Source organism: Colletotrichum godetiae (assembly GCF_030913485.1).
Source record: "Colletotrichum godetiae strain CBS 193.32 chromosome Unknown BDP55scaffold_90, whole genome shotgun sequence".
NCBI classification, from domain to species: Eukaryota; Fungi; Ascomycota; class Sordariomycetes; order Glomerellales; family Glomerellaceae; genus Colletotrichum; species Colletotrichum godetiae.
This window is the reverse complement of record NW_026851338.1, coordinates 81,456-102,008: the sequence shown is the minus strand read 5'-3', so window position 1 is coordinate 102,008 and position 20,553 is coordinate 81,456. Positions and strand designations below refer to the sequence as shown.

The 20,553-nt window shown below is 51.5% G+C and overlaps 8 protein-coding genes across 8 annotated transcripts; 4 read left to right on the top strand and 4 right to left on the bottom strand.

Moving 5' to 3' along the window:
- Positions 1 to 3,479: 3,479 nt before the first annotated feature.
- BDP55DRAFT_567067 (uncharacterized protein) lies at positions 3,480 to 3,851 on the top strand (the record flags this gene model as incomplete). The annotated part of the gene is made up of 1 exon (XM_060570557.1): positions 3,480 to 3,851. A coding segment is annotated over one exon (372 nt), but the record flags the coding sequence as incomplete, so codon positions are not given.
- Positions 3,852 to 4,085: 234 nt separating this feature from the next.
- On the bottom strand, positions 4,086 to 5,578 carry BDP55DRAFT_761558 (PrpF protein). Its single transcript, XM_060580869.1, is given in 3 exon segments — positions 4,086 to 4,973; positions 5,047 to 5,200; positions 5,213 to 5,578. 3 exon segments carry the CDS (start codon positions 5,407 to 5,409, stop codon positions 4,320 to 4,322), a joined length of 1,005 nt encoding a protein of 334 aa, XP_060422324.1. The 5' UTR covers positions 5,410 to 5,578; the 3' UTR covers positions 4,086 to 4,319.
- A 956-nt stretch (positions 5,579 to 6,534) lies between these two features.
- On the top strand, positions 6,535 to 7,718 carry BDP55DRAFT_623470 (PhlG protein). The gene has a single exon (XM_060571387.1). It carries the CDS (start codon positions 6,640 to 6,642, stop codon positions 7,666 to 7,668), a length of 1,029 nt encoding a protein of 342 aa, XP_060422323.1. The 5' UTR covers positions 6,535 to 6,639; the 3' UTR covers positions 7,669 to 7,718.
- Positions 7,719 to 9,292: 1,574 nt separating this feature from the next.
- BDP55DRAFT_623467 (Lactonase, 7-bladed beta-propeller-domain-containing protein) lies at positions 9,293 to 10,576 on the top strand (the record flags this gene model as incomplete). The annotated part of the gene is made up of 3 exons (XM_060571386.1): positions 9,293 to 9,539; positions 9,591 to 10,162; positions 10,195 to 10,576. The coding sequence occupies exons 1-3, from the start codon at positions 9,342 to 9,344 to the stop codon at positions 10,574 to 10,576; spliced, it is 1,152 nt and encodes a 383-aa protein (XP_060422322.1). The 5' UTR covers positions 9,293 to 9,341.
- Positions 10,577 to 10,711: 135 nt separating this feature from the next.
- BDP55DRAFT_773925 (short-chain dehydrogenase) lies at positions 10,712 to 11,699 on the bottom strand (the record flags this gene model as incomplete). Its single annotated transcript, XM_060581191.1, has 1 exon — positions 10,712 to 11,699. The coding sequence occupies exon 1, from the start codon at positions 11,477 to 11,479 to the stop codon at positions 10,712 to 10,714; it is 768 nt and encodes a 255-aa protein (XP_060422321.1). The 5' UTR covers positions 11,480 to 11,699.
- A 640-nt stretch (positions 11,700 to 12,339) lies between these two features.
- On the bottom strand, positions 12,340 to 13,381 carry BDP55DRAFT_623461 (RmlC-like cupin domain-containing protein). The gene is made up of 2 exons (XM_060571385.1): positions 13,014 to 13,381; positions 12,340 to 12,959 (listed from the first exon to the last, which is right to left on the bottom strand). The coding sequence occupies exons 1-2, from the start codon at positions 13,299 to 13,301 to the stop codon at positions 12,645 to 12,647; spliced, it is 603 nt and encodes a 200-aa protein (XP_060422320.1). The 5' UTR covers positions 13,302 to 13,381; the 3' UTR covers positions 12,340 to 12,644.
- Positions 13,382 to 14,490: 1,109 nt separating this feature from the next.
- Positions 14,491 to 15,763, top strand: BDP55DRAFT_623457 (glutathione-dependent formaldehyde-activating enzyme). The gene is made up of 4 exons (XM_060571384.1): positions 14,491 to 14,840; positions 14,908 to 15,086; positions 15,141 to 15,324; positions 15,396 to 15,763. The coding sequence occupies exons 1-4, from the start codon at positions 14,610 to 14,612 to the stop codon at positions 15,708 to 15,710; spliced, it is 909 nt and encodes a 302-aa protein (XP_060422319.1). The 5' UTR covers positions 14,491 to 14,609; the 3' UTR covers positions 15,711 to 15,763.
- BDP55DRAFT_685388 (oligopeptide transporter) lies at positions 15,764 to 18,854 on the bottom strand. The gene is made up of 9 exons (XM_060576444.1): positions 18,457 to 18,854; positions 18,283 to 18,319; positions 18,129 to 18,223; positions 17,693 to 18,071; positions 17,571 to 17,637; positions 17,386 to 17,507; positions 17,210 to 17,325; positions 16,148 to 17,152; positions 15,764 to 16,090 (listed from the first exon to the last, which is right to left on the bottom strand). Exons 1-9 carry the CDS (start codon positions 18,772 to 18,774, stop codon positions 15,953 to 15,955), a joined length of 2,277 nt encoding a protein of 758 aa, XP_060422318.1. The 5' UTR covers positions 18,775 to 18,854; the 3' UTR covers positions 15,764 to 15,952.
- Between the last annotated feature and the right edge of the window lie 1,699 nt (positions 18,855 to 20,553).

Here is a 20,553-nt window from a genome sequence, read left to right as displayed (position 1 = left end):
GTCATCTCCCCGGTTCCCGTTCCTCGTCCCGGGCTCCCAAGAGTAGTGATGCGCGTTGAAGTCACCCGCGATCAAAGCTCGCTCCGGGGGTTTGAGTTCTAGCAGTATCCCTGTTGTGCGGCTGTGGGGGTCGCGGGGTTGTCTGTACACGTTGACGATAGTCGTCGTTTTGTCGACCACCAGCCACAGTACGTCTCTCGTGTGGACAGGCCTCTGCTGCTCCACCGTCATCCCTATCCCTTTGCGTGTGTAGGTCAATACTCTTGGTCTGGTTCCTTCGCTGTCCCAGAAGTCGACCGGGACGAAAGAGTCGAAACCCGGGTGCGTGTTCAGTTGCACGTTTCCGTCCTTCCAGCCCGTCCAGGGTTCCTGGACGAGGACCACATCTATCTGAGCCTCCCAGCAGAGCTGCAGGAAAGCCGTGTGCGCCGGGGAGATCTTTCCGACGTTGCCCTGCGCAACGCGTAGCATCCGTGGGGTCGCCGCTCTCGGCTTACGTCTCCGAGTCGAGTTCGAGGTGGGTGTAGGCATTCGCGACGTTGTAGTTTGGCTTCTGTGCTGCCCGTTGGCTCCTGCTTGGCATGGGTAGCACGGGACGGTCGATGGAGGTGTTGTCGGGGGAGTCTTCGCCTTCGCCTTCGTCCGCCTCGTCTTCATCCATGCTGCTGCTGTCAGTGCTTCCGTCACCGAGGCAAACGATCGAGCTTGCGGAGGGCGTTCTCGTGCGCGCGCGCTTGGCGCCGGGTTGCTGGTTCTGGCTGGTGGAGGTAGGGACGCCTGCCGCCTCCTGGCTACTGTCGGATCGAGTAGCCTTGTACAGAGTGTCCGATGCTTTCTGGCCGGCCTTCCGGATCCGAGCCCGCTCCTTTCGACCGGGAAGGGAGACGACGCCGTTTACGGCCGAGGGCCTCGCTGGGCAGTCTGTGTGGCTGGCTTGGAAGGGGCCGCAGCAGTTGGCACATTGGGGCCTGGCCATGCAGGGTCCCGTTTCGTGTGAATCGGAAGGTCTTCCGCAGTTGCTGCAGATCGGTCGTCGTCCGCAGAACCGGTTGGAGTGGTAGCCCTGGCAGCCGGGGTCGTGTCGGATGAGCGTCCTTCGTTTCTTGACGGGCAGAGATCTGCCGCTTTGGTTGAAGAGCCTGAAGGGCGTGACCTCTGATGTGAATGATATGAGCCAAGATATTTCGTTCGTGACTGGGTTGGGCCCAAGGCGGGACGGTCGAGCAAGGACAGGCTTCTGTCCTGTCTGTGCGAAGACCTCATCTTCAACGAGTGTGGCTGGGTCCAGGACGTCCCCGCCAATGCTGTGTAGTTTTGTTGGGCATCGCGGCACAACGTAAGTGTACCACTTGATAGGCGTCTCGACCTGGTGGGCGCCGAGGCATTCCGCCAGCTTTGCCTTACTTGCAAGTAGTCTTTCCTGTATTTGCTTGTTTCGCGGCTTCAGAGAGTAACCTGTGCTGATATGGTAGACGTGGGGAAGGTCCGCTAGCCCCAGGCCAACGGCCTTACAGACGATCTGTCGTACGGCGAACGGTGCGATCTTCCGAGCGGCCGCTAAGCTTTCTTCCGGGACGCGGGCAAAGATGCGGAGGTCCTCCTTCGGCTGCGCCTGCGGCTGATCCTCGGCGGGGAGTGTGGCCTTCGGGCGGGCAGAGCTCTGGCAGCTCTGGCCGCTCCGGGTCGCCGCAGTGGTGTTGCCCGCCATCGGTGCGACGACAGCCGCCCAACTCCGGGCCGCTATTGGGCTTGTCTCGTGATTGATCAGTCTCTTGAGGGTTTGAATGACATAGGCAGTGGCTTCTTTCGCGATCTGCTTTCTAGAACCGTCAAAGCTGGCGACAACGCTGTCGACGGACCGTGCAATGGTCAGAAAGACGTCTTTCCGTGCCTCGTACTGTCTAGCTTCTTCTGCAAGGGCTGTCAAGACGGACCCTGTGGCAGATCCGCTCGGAGCAGATGCGGTAGAGGCTGCGGGCCCCTCGGCCGAGGTAGGGGCGTCGGTGGTGGCATCAAGCTGGCTTCCCGTTAGGCTGGGCCGGGTCGGCTGTGCCTCGACGTCGCGGCGTCGCTTAGCTCTTGAGGTGGGGTTCGGCTCCGGAGGTGTCCCGGAGCCTGGTTCGGGGTCGGCTTGGTCGGCCGACATCAGTCCGGTGCCCGACGGCGGCTGTGAGGCCATCGCGGATGCGGGCTCCGGCAAGGGGAGGTGAAGAGTTTTCGGCTGTTAGTAATTTGGTGGTAGGCTCACTCATTCACTAACAGCAGATGCCAAGAAAAATTAGGCGAGAGGGAAGTTGTGAATGCTGTGCAGTCGAAGGCTTCGTGTTGGGCACGCACCGGCGCGGGAACATCATCCTCAAATAAGGCTCCTTTTCACGCCTCGATTCTTACAATCGCCGTTGACCAACAGGTGGCTGAGCCGAGCACAGAATGAGGCCACGCCCTGCTCAGGTGTTCTCGCTTACTGCAGCCAAGGAAAATGGTGCGCCCTGTAATAAGGGATCTTTGTTCTGGAAGCTGACTAGGCACCTGAATTATGGGCTTCCAACTAGGACCAGATTTACAGGCCTTATAGGCCATTGGCTGTGTCTTTGCGAAGGATGTGCAACCTTGTCTCGGAGAACTTTCGACTGAGTCTTGGTTAGTAAGGCAGAGCAGCACAGCCACCTCTGAAGCGGTGCCGTGTGCTCCGATCAAAAGCTTGGGATAAGCCATCTTCGGCTCCAAGCGGAGTTATGTTACGTCACACGTCCTTCGCAGTGTTGTAGTTTAATCTCTTCTGGTCAGATGGCAACAGTCCTCCCTATTGAGAGACCTGGAGTTTTGCGCTGCGGGCCTATGCACTTTCCATCTACAAAGTCGTTGACAAGGGTTTGTGATCTTCATTAGCGCAAGTACGGAGAACTTCTTAGACAGCCAGGGGGCTTCCACACAACTACAGCTCATGGGTTTCGCCAATACTGTGGGAATATCCTGAGTAAATGGCTTATCTCTTCTTTTCTAGTGAGGATCTCGTTTATCCGGGCGCTCGTAGCTATGTAGAAGTGTTCAGTTCATGGTGCTGAGGATGAACAAAGTAGAAAGGTCTGGAGGGTGAGTTTAGCCTCTGACTTCCTCCATATTGACACTTTTGGGTGGCTGCTGGTTGGATGGTGGAACCAACCTGGGGACATAGCAGGACCTCCAAATATACGTCGCTCGAAGCACTTCTCATCAGAAGAAAAGGAAAAAGACAGGGTGCGGAAAAGAAATTGACTGTACTGTACCAAATGAAATATGAGAGATGCTCTTTCTTTTTAGCCCAGTTATCACAGTCGGCGAGAGAGTCGAGCCTCTAAGGAAGAAGCATAGACCACCTAGGTATGAGGTAACTGTGACGAAAGGCGACACACACTCACCTATCCAATCCATCCGTTCATCACCTCATAAACCCTGAACACATCGACTGTACTTCATCACATGGTCCAGCCAAGAAGAAATACCCGATGTTACCAATACTCATAAGGTCGCCGTCGCGATGCCTTCCTCAGACAGCAAAACGCGTCTCAACCGCGTCAAATAGTCTGAGCGCGTTGAAGTTCTCAGCGCGGCTGAGCATCGCCACACGGCTCGCTACAACTTCCGAGCCCACTACAACTACCAGCCAAGATACAGTACAAGCGACATCACCAGCTGATGTCGAGTCGCAACCGAAAAAGATGAAGAAGACAATAGCGGAGCTGGATGAGGAGCTACGATTGAAGCTGGAGGGCATTTCGGGTGACGGAGGCGCCTCTGGCGTTGAATACGAAGGCGGAAAGGCCGAGGGATTAAAAAGGGGTGTCAAAGCAAACATGTTCCGGGTCATTTGATCTCACTTTAAGCCTCCATGGCGACGATCAAGGATTTTCTGGAAGCACTGGACCTCGCGTCTTCCGCGTCGGGCGAGGAGTAGGGACTTGAACTGATGGTACTCCTACATGGCAGCAGTCCAGGTCGCTTGCAGGAAGATGAAAGATCAAGAATCTTCAAGTTTGATTCAGAAGCAATGCAAAGTCTGTCTGATTGTCACGTACCACAGATAGTTTATTGTCTTGACAGTAGGAGTAGATTGCGAAGCAATTACCGCCGTCATGGAGACTGCTCTGCAAAGAAACCCGAATTTCTTGTAGCAGGGGCCCAAATGGTATAATCCTACTTCTATGTGCCTGCTCAGCATTTACATATTACGCTGGATCCAGATTTGGCGTAGAAGCATTGCACAGGACCGGGACCTACATACGTAGCAAGTCTTCTCAAACAGCCCAACTCATCGCCCCTCAGTATCAGTTGACCCATCTTTAGCGTATCATGCTTTTTTCATAGACAAGAGCCAAGAAGATTGTGTTTCCTAGATATCGCTGGGAACAAATAGCTGCCCCTGGAAAATATACTTTGCAGTGCGTACGTATAAAGCCTAAGACCCTGAAAGTCGGCAGCTTTCCCCCTTGTCCCCCAGCTCTGGTCTCGATCGACATTGGGAGATGGCCCACAGGATGTTGGGTTTGGAGAGTGCTACGAGCCAATGCAGAAGGTTTCAACAGACAATTAAGGACTGGGCCTTCAATTCGGCTGACAGCAGTCGTACAGACACCTCCTGTCCCAGCCATACTTGGGTGGCAATGATTATCAAGGAATAAGCGCGCTTGGACATCCCCCTCTTCTGAGGTTGCTTTCGACACCAAGGCAACCATTGGTAGCATCGGGGACTGGTCACCAACCTGTTTCCAGTCGTTGCACCTCCCAAGCTTCTCATAGGTCCGTCCTCTGACTTCTCGAATGCGAGTGTTGAGCTGAGAATTACTGTCGATGGCGCTCACTGCCTCGTTGCCTTGGATGCCGAGATCATGCGCGGCGACGAAGGCGATGGCATTACCAGCTTCACGGTACGTGATATCTACTGCGCCAAATTTGCACTTGAGAGAATCTAAAGGATTGCTAGTAGGCAATATTCTCTTGGGCGTTGGTCTACATCTTCATGTCAGTATCACAGCCAAAAGTAGAACTGCTGTCAGGACTCAGAATTACCTGTGAGGAGTCCATCAAAATGAAAGCGCCCGTGTCAGGGCATCCAGATATGGAATAATCGCCCTTCTCCAGTGCTCGCCCAGTTGAGTAGTCGATTGGAACATGTACAACCAGAACCGCGTTTGTTCCGGTGTTGTAGATCCTTATCACTCTCCTGCGATCTCACCAATTGTCCGTTTCCAACAGACCTTTATTGATTGCGAAAGGACCAACACCCATCCGAATGTTCCCACAGATGGCGTCGTAAGATACTTTTGCTTCATCTAGACTGACCTGGGCAAATGTGTAATCAGCGTCTGCATCCGGTCTTTGCGAAGGCTGAACGATGGCGACTCCGGATGTCACGATGCGCCCGCCACCCATGCCGTCTATTTGGCCTGGATCGGTAGATCACATGACACGTATGAGAAGCTTGTCTCTGGTTGTCCCTACATGTGGAAGGCCTTTTGCGTGGAAGGAGAGAGCCTCGCTGGTGTCGCCCCGGATGAATGTGGCGAGGACACTGGGATTCTTCAGGAGTTCAACAACAGCCATCGCGTTCGCTTCAGATTAAGCTAATAATGATACAGTTTCAGTCAGTGAAATGTCAAAAGAGCTTTCTGATACATCTGAGGTATAAAGAGAGAAGCATGATGCCGTCAGATTGCTTGGGCTCATGTGCCTCTAACAATGGTCCGCCTGCGGCTGTCTAACCCAGACCGGAAGTGCTCTGGTGCTGCCGAGTCGCTACCGAAGTAATCACTGGAAAGCTAGGTATTTGCGCGCTTGATTGACGAGACAGTAGCCTCGGAAGGTGTCGTAATCTCGACCAGCCGCTGATGACAGAGGTTCTAGGTATCAATAGCAACAAATAGCGGCAACTATTGACAACCCTGTACCTCAGTTATGACACTCATTATGCAGTATGATCATCCTCGGGTCCTAGAAGTCATAATTACACCGATAAGTTAATTTTCGAAAGTCAAAGGTTTATTCCAAATCCATAAGATCAGGAAGTACATGTAACTTGTAGGTCCTGAAGTCCAAGGGAGTAAAGTTGCTCGATCATCCTATAGCAAATCCGTGTACATAACAAGTACCTAACTGATATTAAACAAACATTGAGGAAAGTGGAAATGCACTATAATGCTAAGATTTTCATCGGATTTCACTGCTGGATTTCGTATAAAAACACCGGCCCTCTAGCCCTCTCAGTAGAGCTTTCAGTAAGTTGGGTCTGAATCTACCTCAATAATCTCCACCTTGAAAAATTATAGCCCTTGATAAATGAGCAATGTTACTAGCCCCTCCTCCTACTAGCATTGATTCCCGAAAGCAATTAATGATTGGGAAGGTGTTCCTTTGTAAAGCTGCAACAGTCCGAAAGAGACTATCCGATAGGTTGATCGTACAGTTACAGGGTTTCAGCGACACGTGAACCGAGCCGAGGTCAAAGGGCACTTAAGATGGAAGTCAAACCTGGGGGGTCTCCGCACAAACCTCGACGGTCCTAGCTGTCAATGATGAGCACAAAGCTATAAACATCGCACACCCGCGTCTCTTTCGTTTCTTTCTTCGACACCAAAGCCCCGACGAGAATGCAAGTGTAGCATTATGGAGTCTGGATCTGGGTCGCTGCGTCAGAGGTCTGCGGCGCGGATCGCCGCACTCAGAGGTCAACTCGTGACGGGAACGCTACCGAGTCGGAATGGCACCCAAACATCCAACCCAACGACATCGAACCAAAGTCAGAATCCAGACAAAGATGGTTACCCAGCAAAGGTGCCAATTACATACTATCCACTCGAAACACAGAAGGCTTTCGCCTACAACGAGAACCGGATGAAGAGCAAGCTGTACGCCAAATATTGCAATAAAGATCTCTACCTCTACGCCGACATCCCGCAGTACATCCGCGAGCCAATGCCATTAGAGGGCATTCTCCCAATCACAGAGTCGCGCCGCCTGCTGGAACCCGGCTACCACGCCCACGAAAATGGATGGCGTTCCCTTCCTGACGGAACTGCGTACGTCACGTCACGGACTCGTTTCCCTGGATCGACAGGAGATATGATCCGCTGGTGGTTCTGGTGGCACAGCGTCGAGCCCGAGCGCTATGCCCTGTGGTTTCCGTACGACCACCTAGGTGCGCGGTCGACTTACGCGGACCGTTTGCATCGCACTGACCTCTCTCACACGCAAAAGTGGCTCGGCTCCACGCACCGTGTAACGGAGTTCATCGGTGCAACCAAGATGACCGTGAATATCCACTTTGTCGACCCGGCTCAGTACGGCCTGCCGTGGGAAGAGCTCAAAGCGGCGGGATACGAGGCCGCTGCTTGCGCGGAATTGCGCGATGGTTTGGTTTCGAACCTCAAAATCGGGGATTTTCTGCACCTCTGGCGCAAGACTGAAGATGGCCTCGAACTGAGAAGTCGGTACTGGCTGGGTGGGGGCATTCACTACAAGGTTTTGGGCATGAAGGTTGGGATCGACTATCTTGCTGGCGCGCTGGGTTTTAAGCATCGCATGGCTGGAGACAACATTGCCTATGAGCATTTCATCCATGATCAAACTGAGTTCACCAATTTGGCTTCTTTCTTGCCGGATCTATATGCGGATTATATGGACGGGAAGCTTTGACCAGAAGATAATACCTACTCGATAGCAACGATATCTACAAATTGACTTATACGCAAAGTTTTGCCAAGGTTGCATTGCATATTGTGTATTTCGAAATGCGAAGCTTAAATCACTGATCCCTTCCCGGCCGTCTGGTCTGAAATAAATTTGTCGTTCCAGACTTCAGACCAATATCTGACAAAGAAGTGCAACTCTTGGGCTATCGCTTCGTGCCACGCTTGTTAATCCTTTTCTACTGTCTTTAACACCGCTTGCAGGAAGGAGCTAAGCGAGTGGCAGGATACATGTTTATTCACTGCTACCTTGGATTTCGAGGTTCGGATAGCATACCTGTGTCAATACCGCCCTTCTATCTCTACTGGAGATATCTACATCGATTGGTTCGCGCTTTAGCAATTATGGTTGCACTTTTCCTTTTGCAAGATGCAGGTAGCCAAGCGCATCCAGAACTCGGAATTACAATCTTACCTGAAACTCAAGTGTATCTAATACTTGACAGACTTAACCGTATGAACCAAGCTTTGCAGGCAGATGCCAATATTTTCTCCCTTCTAAGTCCCTCTAAAATACCTTAGGTGTATTCATCATGTCTTATAAAGTCCAGCCAAATTCGTCTTCCCATGGGCAGCTCCAAAAAGAGAAACGCAACTCACGGCCTAAGCAGTGACAAGGTGGCATGAATGACGATCCGGATGATACCTCCGCATAGGGTGAGCCGTGACACAAGCTTGGAAAGATTGAGTAAATGTTAAGTCAACTTAGCTGCGCCAGCACCTGGGAGAGATGTGACTCAATTGACGATGTATGGGTAGGTACTGTTCTGTTGTCTTCTTATTACAGAGTCTTATCTGTCCTTTACATGGAAGCATTTGCCTTGCCCTACGACTCCTATGCTGTGGCCTTTCGGGCATTTGATGTCGACACGAGACCCCTTGAGCCAATTTCTGTATTTAAGATGTAATCCCGCACTGCAGCCGATCTCTGACCATCCAGGAAACTACGGATCAAATACATATATAATAAAGAGGATGCTGTTTATTCCTCTTGAAACATCGCTAAAAAAGAACGGTGCGTAAGGTGAAAGTGAAGTCGTCGTATGTTTTCGTGTGTTAGGACCGCAACGTCGTCTACCCCTGTTGACGATGTCGATCGTGGACCTTCGCATTTTGATTTAGGGGGTATGAGCTATATAAACTGCTCTGGAGGTTACATTCGACCCTTCAATTTCAACGAAAATAACTACAACATGCGGACCTGCGCAATTTTGTTATTGCAAGTCACTCAGTCAGTTGTGCATAACGGCCATCCTTGCCCCGTCCCCCCACATTCCGGGCCGTCGCGAACATCACAAAATTCCCGCTGTCGTCTGCATCCGTTGGGGTCTCTACCGGTGACCTGGCCAATCGGGTCGCTGTGAAATCAAGCATCGTCACCAGGAGCTAGGATTCGGGACCCCAGAAGATCGTCAGGGACTCCCCACCAGCCATGAAATAAACGCGTACGCACATTGGAAACAGACTAGAGTCATGATACTGTCACTCTATTTGACCTTTTCGGTGAAGGGATCATTTTGCCAAGCTTTTGTATAAGACTGCGATGTAGCCCAGCGTAAGTAGGTGTCGACAGCAGCACGAGCTATCATTCTTTCATCTTCAACATTCTCTACGTTTGCCATGTTTCCCAGCTTCCTTCAGTCAGTGCTCTTAGCATCGGGGTTTGTGTCGGCTACGCATGCCCTGAACCATCAGCTGATTGTGGGAACGTTCGGTACACCATACCTGTACACCTTGGAGTTTGAAGATGCTGCCCGCACTCTCACTTTGGCTGCAAACACGTCCGTCAACGTGAGCAGCTCATGGATCTCTTTAAGCGTAAGTACCCCAACCTCTTTTGACCAGCCAATGTCTCACGCATAGAATTAGCATGACAAGAAAGTCATCTATGGCAACGCATTCGAGGATACGGGCAGTAGCGTATATGTTAGCTACCCCCTCACCGATGATCTTCAAATTTCTCCGGGCAATACGGTGACGTCCCAAGGAGCGTGCAAGCAACTTTCGATCTTCGTCAGACCATCGCCCGTCTCTCCATACGCAGTTTATGGACAACCTTTTGGTGCTTGTGGAACCGTCATGTCAGTAGACTCAGATGGCCTTCTTGTCGAGGCGATCCAGGAATACAACTACTCTTCTTCATCTGGAGTTCATGGCACTGCTTTTGACCCAACAGGAGCTTTCATGTACTCGCTCGATGATACGGGCAACGTCATCTGGGTACACTCTGTCAACAACTCGACAGGAGAACTGACGTATGTCGCCAATGTCACCGCGCCGGTAGAAGGTGCAGACCCTAGACACGGCACTGTTCACCCCACGGGCAACTATCTATACGTCGTACACGAGGGAACGAACGAAGTGGGCGTTTACAAGATTGATGCCAGCACGGGCATTCCAACCTATGCTGATATCTCGTATCCTTTGAAACCTGATGGCGAGTCTCGCCTTTACATTCCCATATCTTTCAGAGCTTTACTGACCCTCCATACTCAGGCGCCAATGACACCAATTACTGGTCGGACGAGGTTGCTCTTTCATACAGCGCAAAGTATCTTTGGGCTACCTCGCGGGCACGTAATACCAACATCACCGGGTACATCTCGATCCTGGCTCTCAATGACGACGGATCCGTAAACAAGCAGAACTTCCTGACACCCACGACCTCTAGTGGAGGTAGCGCAAATGCTGTCACGCCGAGCGACTTTGGCGACCAATTCGTTGCTATTACTGATAGCTCTGCCGGTTTCGTGGAGATTTGGGAAATGGGCGATGATGGCGCTTCTGCTGATGTTGTGGCTCACTTGGACCTCAATGACGGAGGCTGCTGTGCGAATGCCGTTTGGCTTCCCTGAGTATTTTATGAACGGCACTAGTCTAGAGGACAACCTCTAAAGTTTCAACTTTCGGTTTAATCATCTCCGCATAGTCCGGATCGATATACCTGCTTGCTCTAACTGTTGTCCATGAGAAAAGAATAGACCGTTAATTTACCAGGGCAAATGAGTTCCATCATAATTCTGGAATGTCCCGCTGATATCTCTTGACGCAGTATCAATCCTGCCGACAATCCTGGAAACGCTCTCTTCCACTGTGATCGCTCCAAGGTCCTCAAGCTTCAAATCTGTCCCCTCAATCACGGAGTGGACCATGTCGGTAGCCACAGTGCCGGGATGAACGACGAAGCTCGTGAGCCACGTCTCTTCAAAATGCAATCTCCGAATGAACCAGTTTAACGCAGCTTTACTAGACCCGTAAGGGCTCAAAGCCGGTGGCAGATCTTCAAGGGACTCCATGCCGGAGATGGTCCCAATCATCGAGGTAACGGCAACAAAGACCGGACGACCACTATTGCTAGCTTTGAGTAGGGGTGCGGTTGCCTGGAACAACAGGAGAGGTCCAATTGTGTTGACAGCAAAGTGATCCTTGATTGCAGCAGTGGAGGTCTTTATGACGGGGCCACTCGAGTGAGCAATCCCGGCATTCGCGATAACAACGTCCAAAGCGTTGATATCGTGATCCCGCCTCAGAGCAGAGACAGCTTCCGCGGGGTCGGTTTCGATGGAAGAGTCGATTTTGACGATGATGAGCTTGGAGCCTTCGCCCTTGGGTAGGTCTTGAAGAGCTCTAGCCGATGAATTTGAAGGGTCTCGGACTGCGGCTATCACAGTTGACGATGGTCTAAGCAAGAGAGTGGCGATGAACCCAGACCCAATGCCACGACCGGCGCCGGTGACCAAGACTGTGGTAGGACTCATGTTGGATGATTACTGTCGAGACATGTGCTTGGATGGTGCTGGCGTTATTGAATGCTCAGAAGATTGTAGAGCCGCATGCTCCTCGTCACTGATGGTTTAAATAGTTGACTTTACGGGGATATTTTCAATGCCTTCCAGTCTCCGACTCGGACACACAATCTCTCCGGCCAAACAGAAGAATTCTGTCTACTTGTGGTGACCGTTGACATGGGATACAAAGATCGCAGTTGTCTAAACACAGATTTGAAATCAGAACAAATGACACTCGGTGATCGGCTGAACGTTGCGGTCGAATTGCAATTACTCATCACTACGCCCTAGTCGAGTTGACTGGAGCTTTGTCGCTAGGTCATGTCACAAGTTTGAATACTTCTCACCAGCCGTCGGGCAGATTATTTCCCCGATCGCTCTTCCTTCGGTTTCTTTCTTCGAAATATGGATGATCCCGTTCTAAACTTGAGATCTTTACTCCCTCTCAATTATTCTTTGCATTCATGTTTGTGCATGTCATTGAGGTCAATCACCGCCAACATCGGGACTATGGAAGACACAGCAGTGGCCGGTATTGCAAGCTAGTCCATTTCTTTTCCCACTTATGTTCTTGATCGCTAGCTGTGAGGACAGGTGCTCGACCGTTCTCGGCTGAAAACCTTCCGGCAAGTGCTTGCCACGTCAGTGGTATTGGCTCGCAACTTTTCAATTTGCATGAATTTGACACTCCTGCTGTGATATAACGACTTATACTCCCATGTAGATCTGACTCACCTAAGTTAAGTACCTCAAGCATAGATTTGTAGTGGTCCCCATTTCGTCTACCCGGTACGGTACTCATGTGAGATGAACTAGTCGAATTGATCATTCGGTGAGCTTCAGCAGATGAGCTGAATGCAGTTGGATATCGACCCTCCATCATGCAGGCAGATGTAAAGGGCAACTTTCAATACATGTCTGAATCGTAGGGGAACATTTCCAAATGCCGTTGGACGTGTAGTTGTTGAAGGCTCATGATGACTGAACTCATTGCCACCACGCTTAGCAGCCATCATCTCAAGTCTCAAGCACAAGACCTGAAAGACATAAGACTCTCATGACTGTGGGACATTGCTGTGAAAAATTGGATCGCTCATACCATTCACTCCATCTCGAAATTGTGTCTACCAACAATCTACTCTCCCTTAACCCAACCCTCCTTCTCATTCTGCTCCTTGCTACGTCGACTCCATTCTGGAGCTACATCGATGCCATCTTCTTCCTCCTTATTGCCCTGTTCCTTGGTCTTGTGAACCGTTGTTGGCTTGTGCTCAGCTGGTGAGTAAACGGTGTACAGAATCAACGGTGTCGGTCCCTTGTTCAAAAACTGGTGCTTAGTTCCTGCTGGAACAATTACCATATCGCCAGCCTTGACTTCTTGCTCCTTTCCGGCAACCTGCGCAAGGCCCTTGCCAGACGTAAAGGTAAGGATTTGATCCACGGTGTGAACCTGGTGCTTAGTAAGTTTCAAAAACATAACAAGATTAAAACGGGGGTGGCGTACCTCTTCACCAATGTCGCCGCCGACAGGAACAGTCATGAGAACCAGCTGGGAGTATAGACCCGTCCAGAGGACGCGACGGAATTCGCCAGAGGCGGATGGCAAGGCCGTGGTCATGTCGGGGAAATACTGCATTTCCTTCTTGGGAGGATCGCTCGATGGGGTGGGGAAATCAGCCATTTTGGTTGTCGAGAAGGCGTTCTTCACCTGAGATTTTCTTGATGTCAAAGGTCGGATTGGTGAACTGCTGCAGAGAGGCCGTACGATGCAGAAGAGTTTGGAAGAAAACATGTCTGATACATGTATCTGGCACGCTGAGAGACAGGAAGTCCTATTTTCCAATAAAAACCCCTGGATTGAAATGCTTCACGCTCTCAGGGATTAATACGATGATGATACTATGATTATTCGGGGATTGATACGTCATCGATCAATCAGACCCCGTAGCCACGCAAATCCCGCTGGTTCCCCGAATCGATGAGTAACTCGCAAGGGTCCACAAGCAACGTGGATTGAACCTTACTCGCTCACAATATTCTGGTTGCACACTCTGAAGTTATTCTAGATCATGATGCCTACGGTACCTTCGATCGGTTACTATTGACACCAGTAGGAAGTATACCGGATTTTGGCCCACTTCTCCGGGAAAGCGCCGGGGAACCCGGAGGTCGCCAGAGGTCGCCGGAGCTGGGTCCTTGCCTGCAGCACCGTGATTATTGCCTGATATGTAATACATCCCATTGATTTTCTCAACTCTTCTCAGTAGTACAGATGTTGGAGGTAAGTGAGGTGCATTTGAAGGCAACTTGGCGTACCTCGATCAAGATAAGGGTTCTGCGCGCTTCTAGTGCTGCCTCAAATTGTCGCATCGCATATCAAAGCGAATGAGTTTCGGATGATGCATTGACTTACTAATGCTACATATACTATCATTCTTCCCATCATCTTAGCCACCGCGGTCAAATCGTCCTGTTGGCTATGGATGGACATCACACTCGGCTGCATCAGGCCTTCATGTTGTAATTGATGTAACAGTTCCTGCTCCAGTCATCATGCCAGCCTTAGCTCTACGAAGGGTGCTGCGGGGGTGGTTGATCGACACTGTTCTAGGATCTAGTCTGTGGCTTTTAGCATAATATAAGAGCACTCGCGTATGCGCCATAGCCGCCGTCAAATCTCTAAACTAGGGTACGTGTACATCCTCGAGGTATGTCCCATGAAAGATCAAGTTCGTCGAATGAATGAAATATTGATAAATGCTGCTGCTCCTCCAGCGCCCCTTATCTCGATTGCGTCTAGAATTCGAGTATTCACACTGAGTCACTATTGTCGTGTGCCTCGGTGATGCATACATGTCATCCTGCAAGTGCGGAGCTGGCGATGAATCGGGCTTAGTAGCACATGGACAGCTGTGCCGATAGCCGCCCACGTGAGCAAGAAGCCTTCTCTTGCTGCCTGCTGACGGTGAAATTAGACCTTTAGATTTTGTTTTATGAAGGCCTAACTTAACCCCTTCATTGTACGGGGCGGCCTCAGCGCATTCAAAAAAAGCCTAACATCACGCTGCTCAGCGACTCATGGTGCCTTGCTGGGATTGCCATGGAAACCACGTTGAAAACCTTCCGGGGTAACTGCCACTGTGGCGCGAATCGATATCAGATCCAACTAGCAGACTATCCGTCCTTAGTGATATGCGACTGTTCGCTGTGCACAAAAAAGGGACACGTCTGGATTTACGATGCCGAGGACAGCTTAAAAGTCACAAAGGGATGTTCTCGCGAAACGTTAACAACTTACACCGGATCGGATTCCGAGGCCTTGAAGCATGAGGTACGTTCATCTCAATAGAAATAGCCACTTATGGTTCTCTTGGTGCTAGCTGATAAGGAGACGCCAGTTCTGCAATGTCTGCGGCACCGCCCTATTCGGAACACACACTTCTGGCGTTCAAGTTGGGAAGAAAGGCATAAACTTTCGGGTGATTGTCTCTGATTTGCAGGATGTATTCATCAAGGGAAGAAGCGTCGTGACTATTGGAGCCCCAGATGAGTACTTGCCGTATCCAGGCTCTCTGAGGTGAGTGTCGCCAACATAGAGGTCGCGCTGAACGAGGCTTAAAACCCAAGCTAGCTTCATTGAAAAGGCATCTACAACAGCACCGATTGAGTTCCGCGGTTCGCTGCCCGACGTTCCTGGAGATGACCTCACACTCTACACCGGAGGCTGCGACTGCGGTGCCATTCAGGTCGCGCTCATGAGCAAGTCGCCTTCTGAAGTTGAGACCAAAGAAGACAACTGCAGCATCTGCGTCCGTGTAAGTCTTGAGTCCATGCCTTGACCTATCGCCTCAGGTTTCGAGCTGTACCAACCTGCATTTTGGAATAGAATGGCTTTATTGGCGTGTATCCTCATCAGTCTCACGTGGGTATTGTCGGCAAAGACCACACGCAAGACTACCAATTTGGTCGCAAATTCAATGGGTCGCCCTTTTGTCGCACCTGTGGCGTACACTGCTTTGGCAACCTGTATGGGCCGCCAAAAGAGCTGGTGGCTAAACTCCCTGCGGCAAGACAGGAGTTTGTGCAAAAGCAACTCGAGGTTCAGCCGTTGAATGTTCGAGTTCTTGGAGGTATCGAGTGGCACAATGTCAATGTGACATGGAGCAATGACGGGACGGAAGGCTATGGCCTGTCTGATTGAGGGAATCACTTTTCTTGCGCCTTCATCATTGTTGTCTGTTTTTGATAGTTACCCCGTGGGGTTCATCCTTCATTTTGTATTAGATAATTTTAACTCATGGCCAACATCTTCAATCATAGCCGTGGATGTACGTGCAGTTCTAGGTAATGGGGATGAACCTGACTAAAGACGAGCGCTACCAGGCTTCAAATTCGTCTCACATCCTACATAGACTACACGTGCTTCCCACAACTCCTGCCACTTTAGCAAGCATTGTCGGGGCAGGCCAGACCTCCAGTGCCATATCGGTCACTGGAGACGTTGCCAAGTTGAAGGGCAGCGCCAATGACACCTCCCATACCCTCGCCAGCGATCATACCGGCGGCAATAGCGTAGCAGGCCTAGCCAATGGTTAGTTTCTGGTTCCAAGTAACAACTCAACATGGGTTAGCACTTACAATCTCGAAGGAAGCAGGCTTCCACCGGCGCCAGACAAAGGCAATGATGGCACCGACAAAGGCGGCGTTGACGAAGACAGGGCCGGGAATAACGAAAGACAGAGCGATGGCACCCCAGTTAGGAAGCCACTGCTGGTACTTCTCGCGGGGTCCAACCAGGTAGTAGTGGCGGAAGATGACCTGGAGAATGGAGAAGATACCAAGGCAAATGGCGAAGATGCCGGAAGAGCGAGGGATGGGAACGTTGGGGCTGGTGACAACCTCAGCAACGGCAGCCCAAGCACTGACGGAAGGAACCAGGAAGGGGCAGTGCTCGGCCTCCGCATCCGTGATGCAGGGGTAGGCTGTGGTGAACAGAACAAACAGACCGGGCGCAAGCCAGACGGAGACGAAGGTTCCAATAGCCTGGGCGATGAACTGCTTGTTGGGAGGAGTGCCGAGCAAGAAACCGGTACGGAAATCGGAAGTCAGAGCGGTAGCCACATCAGCAGCGCCGGCAGCAAGACCAGCAGAGATGAGGTTGATCTTTTGAGCGTGCTGAACGGTGTATCCGGCGCCGGTGGTGGTACCACCGATGACCAGCTGAGCAGCCTTCGCAGCAGCAGTAAGCGGCGTCTGATCAGTAACACCACCGATCTGAATGGCGAGGAAAGAGAAGAGGAAGGCGAGGACCAGGGCGAGGATGGTAACACCAACGTTGACCTGCCATTGCAGGCCCATGACGATGCAGGCCAAGATGATGGACGCGAAGAGACCGAGAACCCAGATCCAGGTCTTGACTTGCTGCTCGGGCGTGGCGGGGTCCTCGACAGCATCGGCCTCGCGCTTCTCTTCTGCCTCGGCATATTTTGCGAAGAATTCGATGCGCTTGCCCTTCTTCATCGCGGTCTCGTGGATTGAGAGGCAGATGGACTTCCAGCCGGCGGCAAAGCCGAAGTAGATGATCTTCCAGTGGACAAGAAGCTCACCCATGGAAGAGCACACCATGACCATGACACCGGGCCACTATGTATGATAAGATCAGCATTGATTTCAGATGTTGAATCTTGGGTATTAACTCACCAGCAGCCAGTATCGGGGGGATGGAGGGCCTTCACCAATATTCCTCAGGGAGGTGAAAGAGGTAAGACCGGACCAGTTGGGGTCCTCGGAGGCTTGGATGCCGATGCATTCTCCGTCTGTCGATGATTGTTAGTATTTGGAGTGGGTTGAGGGCGTCATGGTAACGGGGGTCTCACAATGAACCAGGACAGGGCCGATGACTCCCCAGGCAAGAACTGCTCCTCCCATCATTGAGCAGGCAGAGTTCATCCCAATAAGCATTCCAGAGCCAATGAAAGCCGTCGTCCACTCGAAGTACCTGATATCCATGGTCAGCCTTACATCACCACCATAATGACCACTAGCCTCAATTTTCACTCACCATCCCCACGATTCGATATTCATAGCAGAGCTGCTATAGTTTGACCAAATGTGAATCCATGACATGACTATCATTCTGTTAGATCAAGGTTGGTCTCGGAGATGAGAAGAGCGTAAACTCACTGTGCCAGTCGTAGAGGATTCCAATGGCGTAGTACGATGCTACGCGATGCACGATGCAAACTCCAAAGGCAATTCCCAAGGCTTTAAGCTTAATAGCGGCCTCGCGGGCGCCATTGACACCAGCGTGCATAGAACGAATAGTAAGCGCTGTTGCGGTCGATGTCGGGAACATGAGCTTGAGCTCGCGGGCAGTGCGGATGATGAAGAACTTGCGCAGCGGCGTGACGAAGAAGAGGCCGAAGAAGGAGCAGCAGAGCGTCAGGGTGAAGATCTTGCCAATGTCGCCGGCTGGGGTGCTAGGCATGAGATCGAGTCTGTACATGGCAGGGATACCTGCAACGAAGATGCCAGCAATACCTCCAGCACCGGTGGCAGCAGCCTAAGAATGTTAGTCTTTTCGGTTCACGTAGTCCCTGTGGATTGAGAGTATACTAACTTGAACAATAGAGTTCTCTTGAGGGCCAAAGGTTCCACCCAGGATTGGAACATTTGTTTGCGAAAGCATCTTCAAGATTCCGTAACCGAAAATTGCTATATCATCATCAGCTCCATCCTCACCGTATCGGCGAATGCTTTCGGTCATAACTTACCACCAAACATTGAGGCAACGAAAGTAAAGCCGGTTTTCTTCAAAGCAATTTGACGTCAGAATGATCTACATTGGCAGAGATACTCAAATTTCCACAAGTCACGATGGTGATGTTTCAACTCGCACTGGGCCGCGAAAAGCACCGGTTCATGTTCAGAGAAAGGGACGAACTTACCAAGCCAAGATACAAGTTGGATGCGTTCACCAAGGAACCCAAGATACAGCCCACAACAATGGCTCGAACGGTCAAGATGTTCTCCTCGTGGGGAATATTGGGGTCCATCGCTAACGGGCGGTAAAGATCCTCCTCCTTGTGCTCCTCGGTCTCGGGGACCTTCGTATCGACGATGGGTTCGGTCCATTCGCCGCCCATGGCGCCCTTCTCATCGGGGTGGACGGTGACGCTGCCGGTGTAGGAGGGACGGGGCTCGGCGCTGTCGACGCGGGCGGCCGGGGACACGGCCGAGGCCGGTGCCACTTTTTCTTCGGTCATGGCGGGCTTGTCTGATGCTCTTTCCACAGCTGGGCCTTTTGCTCAAGGAAGGGCAAAGCGAAGAGATGCAAAACACAAAACGCGGGCTGGAGGGGGGGAAACGATGGAAAGAGTTTGCGAGGGTTTGCCATCATTATATGTCTCGACACCTCGACAAACCTGCCGTCGCATTCGCTCTGTCTGACTATCCCTGCCCACATGAATCTACCTGGAGCGATATGCAAAACCTCTCCGACTGGTTGGACCGTTGGGGAGGTTCTCGCGTCGAGCACACAGTGGCACGAGCTTACTCCGTACAGCAAAAGAACCACCCCGGACGAGACAGCTTGGCTATCCCTGCTCTCCCGATGCACAAGGAGCAGGCCAGATAAGAAAGCGGTACGTTTGTTCAGCGGGGGTCTGCATGTCGCTCCGGCCAGGTCGAAATTCGTCTAGTCCGAGGGAGCAGGCAGGCGACATGCAGACCCGCGGCGCATGGTATTTGGCCACACCAGAAACGGGAGTCTGGGACGACGGTCAAGTCCAGTTGCAGTCGATCCGCGCTAGAGCTGCTGGACTACCAGTCTGCCCGCGGGACTCATTTCGCCCGCCTGGCACTTTTGATGTAAGCCGCAACTGTCCATCGATCCTGGAATAGGAAGGTCCTTGACATTGTTACTTATGATGCCCCAAACTTTAGGCAACCCGTCAACGATCCCGAGGACCAACAGTTCGGCTGACGGCCCACGCGAGGACCGTGACACCATTGGCTAACGAGGTTTATCAACTTTCTAGTGGCGTTCTAGAATAAAATGTCATCGCATTGTTGTCAACAGCTTCAATCTGACTGGGCAGTCGATCACCGAGGCTGGAGATAGATAGGCTTCCCCAAAGAAGGCCAGTGGTCCGTGGGCCCCTCATGTTTGGCCAGATGTTCCTGTGGGATATGAGGTAAGTTGATAACTCTAGTACACAAAGTGACACAGACTAGTCGTCGACGATGGCCACTAGACGCCACTAACGGCGTCTGAAAACGAAGGGACCCTCAAAAGTGCCAAGTCGTTAATAAGCTTGATTGAAGGGTTCCTCGTAAACTCAGCTACAAGGCGGGCGGGTTACATACCGCCCCCATCTCCTCTCCTACCTAGGTCCTTAGCCTTTGCGGATATGAAAACTTGGAATCGCAACCCAGATTGAACTTTTGAAGGAAGAGTTGCAAACATGATCTCGAGGCTCCCAATGACTGCGTCGTCAGTTACAACAATTAAGACAGCCTCGAGGTAGACACGAACTAATCTGTCTTCGAGTCGTCGATTTTCGCAGTGGACACCAAACCAACAACTACGGCACCATGCCCGTGGTCTTGGCGACATGAAGCCTGCTGCAGCTTCCCCAACAGGTGATTTAAAGTCTCTCTACCAAACTGATCGTTGGCGGTCCAGATTGTCGTGCCATTCGTCGGAGGACAACGAGACACGCTACAAAAGGACCTCCCCGATATTGGACCGCAGGGGTCCCGATTGGTAGACTCCCAATGGGGCTGCAGGCCCTGAGCGGGATGTGTGCCAGTTGAATTGGAGGAACCGTAATACGGATGCTTTGCCTTAGCCCCCTATTCAAATTCAACCTCGCCTAGCCTCAACCTTGGTGTGTGCGACCACAACTCTATCACAACCGCGGAAAGCCGCATGAAGCCGTTGAAATATCCCATCACTATCGTAGGAAAATGCCTAGAGTCTGTAAATCCTGACAGTGAAGAAAGTGGTGAGCTGTGAATCAAGTCGCAACCGACATCGGACA